General features: G+C 38.1%; 1 protein-coding gene across 1 annotated transcript in view; it reads left to right on the forward strand.

The window, feature by feature from the left end:
- Positions 1–7,400, forward strand: part of LOC104495793 (RAC-gamma serine/threonine-protein kinase) — a 43,922-nt gene that overhangs the window by 10,342 nt on the left and 26,180 nt on the right. The window contains exon 6 of the mRNA XM_010138809.1: positions 1,333–1,461. Coding sequence (XP_010137111.1) covers positions 1,333–1,461 — 129 coding nt within the window. The remainder of the gene's footprint in view (positions 1–1,332; positions 1,462–7,400) is intronic.

The raw sequence follows: 7,400 nt of genomic DNA on the forward strand, positions 1-7,400 counted from the left end.
CAGCAGGAACATTTCTAATTTACATGGGGGAAACCTCTGAATTCCACAATGAGAGTATTTTATTTCTGTGACAAGTCTTTAATTTCTTGTATGGGAAATTGTGCTTTCCCATTATACACGCGCACTAGTGATGTACTTTTTTGTACAGGAGCTGAGGAGGAGGAGGCAATGGTAGGCAGGTTCTGCTCAGGGAGGCAGACAGAAGACGTAATACTGGTTTACCTGTTTGTAGCAGAATCTGTTGTAATAATATGAAATGCTGTGACATCTTGGAAGAACAAGGAATTGTCTGGTCAGGGAATGATAGGTCATGCTTTTTGATTTAAATTCTGAATAACAAGGAAAGAGGAATTTGATGTCATTAATCTTCTGTTGCAGGTGTCATCTAATTTGCATCTTTGACACAGACTCAATGGGAAATATGTATCTTTGAATTGTAGTTAAAGTTCTGTGTGGACTTAGGCAGACAGTTCTATGATTGTTGGTATTTTCACACCTTATAATTCCTTTTTCTGTTGAGAAAAGTTTGCAGAATGATGTTTTACTTGGTTTTAGCTCTGTGTTTAAAGAATTGCTAATGAAAAACCTTTGGTAAAGTTGATGTTAGCTATGCTTTTGAGGTAGTCTACAGTAAATATTGCAGTAGTTTCTATTCCTGTTCCTTAAATACTTACTAACAGGTGATACTCTGTTTTCACATTTCAAAGCAAGAATCCTGTATTTTAAAAGCAGTGCAAAGCATGCAGAGGTACACATTCACAATTCAAGAACAGCGTTCTTTACAAGTCTGCAAGGAGGTTTACCTCAGGGTTTTTTTTTATCAGTAGCCTCTCCCACTTTTGTCTGTTACTGAAAAGGTTGTGGAAGATGCAGATATTTTAAGGATTTACAGATCTGTACTGTTTTGTGACAGTATAGTTAGTAAAATGCATCTTGATAAATACAGATCATGTTACAGCAAAGGAAACCTCTGAAGTCTTATCAAATGACAGCCGTGATTGTAACCTTGATTATATCTTGAGAATATTTAGAAAATTGTTTTGCTTTCGTTCTATGGGAGATGCACCCAATTTGTAAAACTTCAGAATGAAAGGTCACGTTTTAATTGACCTGGGATTTACTGTTGCAAGCTGTATTAAAGAATTAAGTTGTGTAGGAGTGAACACTGTTAAATACTGTAATGTAATAGATGCTGTAATTTTTTTTAATATTGCAAACAGAATACATTCTATAAGAAGCAATAACTCTATCTTTTTTACAAAATTGATGTAATGGATCAGCCTGTCCTGTTAAGAAATACTAAGGGAACATTTTTTTTTCCCCAACATACAGTTAGAAAATCTGATGTTGGATAAAGATGGACACATAAAAATTACAGATTTTGGACTTTGCAAGGAAGGAATCACAGACGCAGCAACTATGAAAACATTCTGTGGTACTCCAGAATACCTGGCACCCGAGGTATGATTTAGAATATATTCTTGTAACATATTACCAAATGTTTATTTTTAATTTCATTTTAGACTGTGATGTTTGTATGCTGAAAACTGTTCATTGTAGTAAAGAACTGACAGTGTGTCTGATTAATACTATGCAGCCATAATTCAGAATTGTATGTACTGCTACTATTCTCTGTGGTGATATGATTATATATTGGTGCTGTACTTCTTAGTCTTTAAAAAGGCCTCTAACATGCATTTTTCTTCTTGTGTTTGCCTTCCACTGTTAAAGTTTTTATCTTCCAATGATTTCTTCAAAAATAATCTTCCATCTGTCTGTCACTTGGAACATATGATCCTGCTTAACTGAGCTGTGTAACTAACATTTATATAGACTCAGTGGAGGCGAGGGGGAATAGGAAGGTACTGAGTTTGCAGGGTTTTATCAGAACTCCCCAGTTGCAGGAAGAGGAAGCTAGAATTTTGGGTATTACTGCTAAAAAACAGTTGAGCGTATCAACCTCAGAAGTGGTTGAGGTGGGCACCAAAACTTAGCTATTTCCTAGCAGCTGTGTGCTCCATGTAAGCAGAGGTGTCATCGCAGAGTATGCCACCTCATCTTGGGGATTGGGCTAGATACACGTTAAAGATTTCTTCCAACCCCAAACATTCTTTCGGTAGTTCTATGATCTTTACCATTAGCTGGCACTCGAAATGCCAAATGACAAACACGAGGACTTTGTTTTGGTTCCCTTCACAGCTCTCATTTGGCCACCTGAGAATCTGTTGTGGGAGCTCAAGTCACCCAAATGATCTGCTCCAGTATTAGTGCTGACAGCTCTGCCACTGATGCCTACTGAAAAATAAGCAAGAGAAGCACTCTCAAAATTGTGTGTTGTGCTTTTTTTCTTTTTTTTTTTTTGTCCTGGCTGGCTTCAGTCAACAGTACTGATTGTGGTGCTCAGAAATGTCATTCTGTCACTCCCTTGCAATTGCCAAATGCAGCTCCAGTATTGACATGAAAGACAGCTTTATTTTTTTTACTTAATGCCAAGGATTCTGTGGATGCTGAATTAGTCCTTATTTCCATTCTTGTCAGCATTCAAGATTGCTAATTGGTGCAGGACATACCTGATACTTCCTAGTCAACCGAAAGGGCTTTCCAAGGCTCTTCTGTCTACCGTTTGTTTTAAGAAGCATTCTTCAAGGGGTTCCTCATCTCCTGTAGCAGCTCAGCACTACCAGAAAGTCTCTATTATGTATCATCTTTGAAGAAGAATGTGCCTTAGTTTGAAGTGAGGAGATGAGGCGGCATTGATTCAGCGTAACTCTTTACCCTCTTATTTGCAGGAGTATTGAATCCTGAGTAGCAGCCGTGGAGCCTATTTGAACAAGCAAGTTTAGATGGCCTTTCATTTTTTATTCTGAATCTTACAGTTAAGGAATGTCAGACTGGTACACATTACCACTGCTGGCTGGAAGTGAAGACTTTAGGATGGTCAAGTTTGGGGATTTGAGAGTCTTTCTAAATATCTTAAACCAAATTTGAAGTCTCCGATTTGCACTCAGGGAGGAATTTGAAAGTGCTAATAGTTAGCTATAGGTTAATATGGTATGTAGAGTTACTCCAACTAGAAAGGAAACATCAGTATCCTTGGCCACTAACTTTCTCTTCCTTCATCTGGTTCCATCTTCCTTGATTATTTCAGTCATGCTCGCACACTGCAGGTTTGAAGTACCTAAGTAATTTTGGTTGTTTTTAAGTATGTTCATTTCAGCTGTTAGGTGAACCACCAGCTGCTCAAGCTATGGAGATAGACTCACTGATACTTGGTTGTCTTTGCAGAATCCCATTCCATAGATTCCAAGCAAGACTTGGATGCAGATTGTTGCTATCCCGTTCGGCAATTTCTGACATATCCTTTGTGTTTAGTGCAGAGACACTCAGCAGTTATCTACATTTAAGGATTCCAGAATTATTTATAGGCTGCTTTGAATCTTTTGTGGCTATTTAGCAGAAGCTGCAGATCCACCTATTTGGCTTGGAACAATGGCCACTTTTCTTGTGTTCCACACCCAGAACCTGTTCCAGCAACAGGAATAATACAAGGGATGATGCTGTCATCACTGACATAGACTATAAATGTCATTGCCAGCTCTTACCCCCTCATTGTCTTCTTGTCAGCAGCCTTGAAAACTTTGTCAGAGACTAAAAATATCCCGTTCAGTTACTTTCATCTGCTTTGGTGCCTTTCACCGTTGGAAACATTAGCTCTCTTCCATTGAACTTGGCAAGAGATCATTCTGGCTTTTAGACACTTACCACAAGTTACTTGATACAGTTTGCCTTTCTGCTCTCTAGCAATCACGTTCCTCTCCTTCACTTCCCATTATGAGTATTTTTGATGACCCACCCTGTACAAATCTGTCTCGAAGGGAATTGACTCTTCATTAATCCTGGGAACCACAGAACTAATTTCCTTTTCTGTCAGAGATAAAGGGCTTAGAGCAAGCAACCTAAGCAGGTTACTGATACAGCATAAGAAGCCTTTACCCACACGTTCTTATTTTAAAGGGTGAAGTCAGCAGTATGTGGATGCCATTGCAAAAATAAACTTTCCCTTTGTACTCTCTTCTGCTACCGTAGTGTTTACCAGTGCGTTGGCTGGATAGTTGCTCACCTGAGACAATTGGGGGAAAAAACCCGCAAAATGTGTCTTTTGCAGTTTTGCAGTGGCAAAGGGAGGACAGGACTGTCTATCTTTTCCTGACAATATCATTTGCTTAATAGAGAAAGAATAAAACTGAGAAAGTACTTGTGTTTGTAAATATGCTTGTGAGACATTTAAAAGCATTTTGAATTTTGATAGTTTTTGTTTGATTATCAAGAATCAAAGACCTGCTGATAAATATAACAGACCTCTACAGATTTTCTTTAATAGAACATTCAGGAAATTAAGTTACTTGGGTAGAGAAATTAAAGTTCTTGCGGCTCTGATCATTTATAAGGGTAATTTCTTGCATGAGATTGCAGTTTCTGGCTCTCTGCATTTCAGTTCAAGTTCTTAGGACTTAAGGGTACGGTCTTAGTTATAGTAGGGCAGTTGCTGTGGTACTACATTTTGGTGTCACGGGAGATACAAATTTAAATATCAGAAATTACTTTTGAAGCTTTTAATCTTTTTAATAAGAGTAGAGAAGGTATTTTGGCTGTGAACAAGTCTACAAGGGACTCCGTGGCTGATCATTCAAATGACTCTTCATAGAGGTAGATGATCAGTGATATTTAGGTGTATTCTAATAACGGGGAAAACGGTGGAACCTTGTTAGGTTTTATTAGCATGAATGTACAGACCAGATGGATGAATGCATTTCTGTAAGAACAGTAGTGTTTTATTCAGAAAAATTCCCAGCCAAACAAGACCATTTCAGTATGGTACATGCAGTTACTATCACTTAAAGGTATGTGACAATAAATAAGACCAGAGCAGATTCATAGCCTTTGTCCATAGGCATGAGAAGATCTGCACATGTCTTATCACTTATTTTCAAATGAGACCCGTGGAGATAAAGGAAATACTAAAATCATTTACACAATGCTTGTTTGACTGGTGGTTTTTTTTTTGTGATCTTTCTTTTCGAAATGGAAGTGAGGGAGATTACATATAATCAATTATTTGGCTGATTTTTATCTAAGAGAAATGAAAGGTAGAACTCTTTTATTAAGAAGCAACTGCCGTCTTCCCTCTTTTCACGTAATTTCGTACTTAGAGCTTTTCTTTTTGGGAAGGATATGGCTTTGATGTAGGGTTGACCCAAAATCTAGAACTTGCCATCAAAGTTCAGTGGATGAATTTCAGCAAGGGAAAGAATGGTACCTGGTACTGTAGGCATGGTTATAGCAACAAAACCCACTTTTCCCATGTTTGCAGGAATTGCAGTTCAATTTTCTAATAATGTTATGGTATATGCAGATTATAAATTAGTTCAGTGGAGGCAGAAAAAGCATTTTGTCTGCTGCAGCTATACATTTATTTCATTCTTTTAGCACTTGCTTGTTTGGTCAGTTTTTGGACTGAGAGTACGATGGTCTGCCACATAGCTCATCTGTTACGAGCTGAAACTAGGTGATATATAGGCAGAGAGGGAACCACTGAAATGCGTTGAGACAGGCTAGCATGGAAATCGATGTTACCAGTTTTTGCAGGCATCATAGCAAAGGAATAGTTTAAACAGGGCTTTGAATGCAAATAGAAGTTGCAATGTGAATGTTACAGAAGTGCTCCTTCAGATGTGCGGAAGAGCATGAAGGTGCTAGTTTACGAAGAACTTGATGAAAATAGCCAAGGTCATGGGTAAACTGAGGCAGGTGAATTGAGAGAGATGAGGTAAAGATGTAAAAAGACCAGCATGTTATACTATACAGAAAAGGAATTTACATTCAAGAAAGAGGAGAGCCAAGGCTCTCCCTCTCCCTCTTTTTCTTTTTTTAAAAAAATGGAGTTGTTTGGTTAGGAATGTAGAGGAACTGCAGGACTTTTGGTTTGGCTTATGCAGTTTCCTTTTCATGTCCTTTTCCTTTAAATTTTTTTTTAATTTAAAGATAATTGAGGTGTCAAGGTAATTAGCTTTTTGAAATTCTGTGCAACTTTCATTATAAACAATAGGTATGTGCCATTGTTTTCTTCCTATAGAACTAGGGAATAGAAAAAGTGAATAGGGAATAGGGAATTTGCTGAAAATGGGAGGAATTAAGGGAGAGGAGCTGTTAAGCTGCTGCTAGATGGCATCTACGTTCACAAAGCTTTAAGACCAGTATGAACTTCCAAGAGTTGGAATAATGCTGTAAAAGAGGGACAGTGGAAAAGAAACTTTATGTTAGGCTCAGACTTCCATCATGCTCTAGAGAGCAAGTCTCTTAATTTTCTCTGGTGAGCATTAATGAATATTGCTTGTCATTGGCTTTTGGCATTTATTTATGGGAAGGTTGTTGTTTGGCTTCTTTTTATTTTCTTCGTTTCTGTTAATCCTTTTTTTAGAAAAAGGATAATGAGACGCTGATTGGGTTAATGCACTTTTGAAGGATGGCAGGTTAGTTTGTTTCTCTAGCTTTAGACCTGTTTTGTTCTTTTCAAATTACAACTGTATTAAGAAGTGTATTTACAAGCAGAAATGCTGTGCTGAAGCTTGGTAGAGGTCTGGAAACACGCAGCTTTTGTACTTTGATGGCAGTTTCCAGTTACTTTGTACCTGGAAGCAGTGTCTGCTGCACTGTTAAGGAATTGCATCGCGTTTCTAGGCTTTTCTACTTTTCGCTTAGTGTCTTTGATTCTCCAGCATTTCCATGAGATTTCATACGCTCTTGTAATTGTGAGAGGTCTTTATCCCTTGTCCTGTGGTACTTGGAGAAAAGATATAGCCTGTGACTGTCCAGAAGTAGGATGCTTGTACCATCTTATCCTGTGCCTCAGGCAACATTGTGCAGATAGACACGCTGAAGATGGATGTGTGAACTTGTGTGGATGTATTTCTGGGTTTTGTTCCTCTCTTTCAATCTTTTTAGTGCTGAGCTAATTATGTAGTCTCAGTTTTACTGTTGAGTTAGAGTACCTGATCAACTTTCCGACTGTAAAACAGTTTGAAAATCAAATGTAGCTTACATGCAAGACCCAACAAAATTAGAAGTGTTAAGTGCGTTTTGGCAGTTCACTTTTATTATGCCCAGTCCTCAAATGTACCAGCAGACAATCATCTGAATGTTAGTTATTTTTCACATGCTTATGTGATCACACAAAAAGTACATGCTAAAAAGAAGCAGATGGTGACAGATGGGGAAGGTTGAATAAGGTGGTTTTGGAAACCTAGAAAAATGCACTTCTGTAATAGTGTAAAAATAAAAATTCTTTGATCGCCAAGTTAGAATGAACAAAATAGAGTCCCTGCTGCCCCCCCGCCCCCCCC

The sequence above is a fragment of the Buceros rhinoceros genome, unplaced genomic scaffold, assembly GCF_000710305.1.
Source record: "Buceros rhinoceros silvestris isolate BGI_N320 unplaced genomic scaffold, ASM71030v1 scaffold5976, whole genome shotgun sequence".
Lineage (NCBI taxonomy): Eukaryota > Metazoa > Chordata > Aves > Bucerotiformes > Bucerotidae > Buceros > Buceros rhinoceros.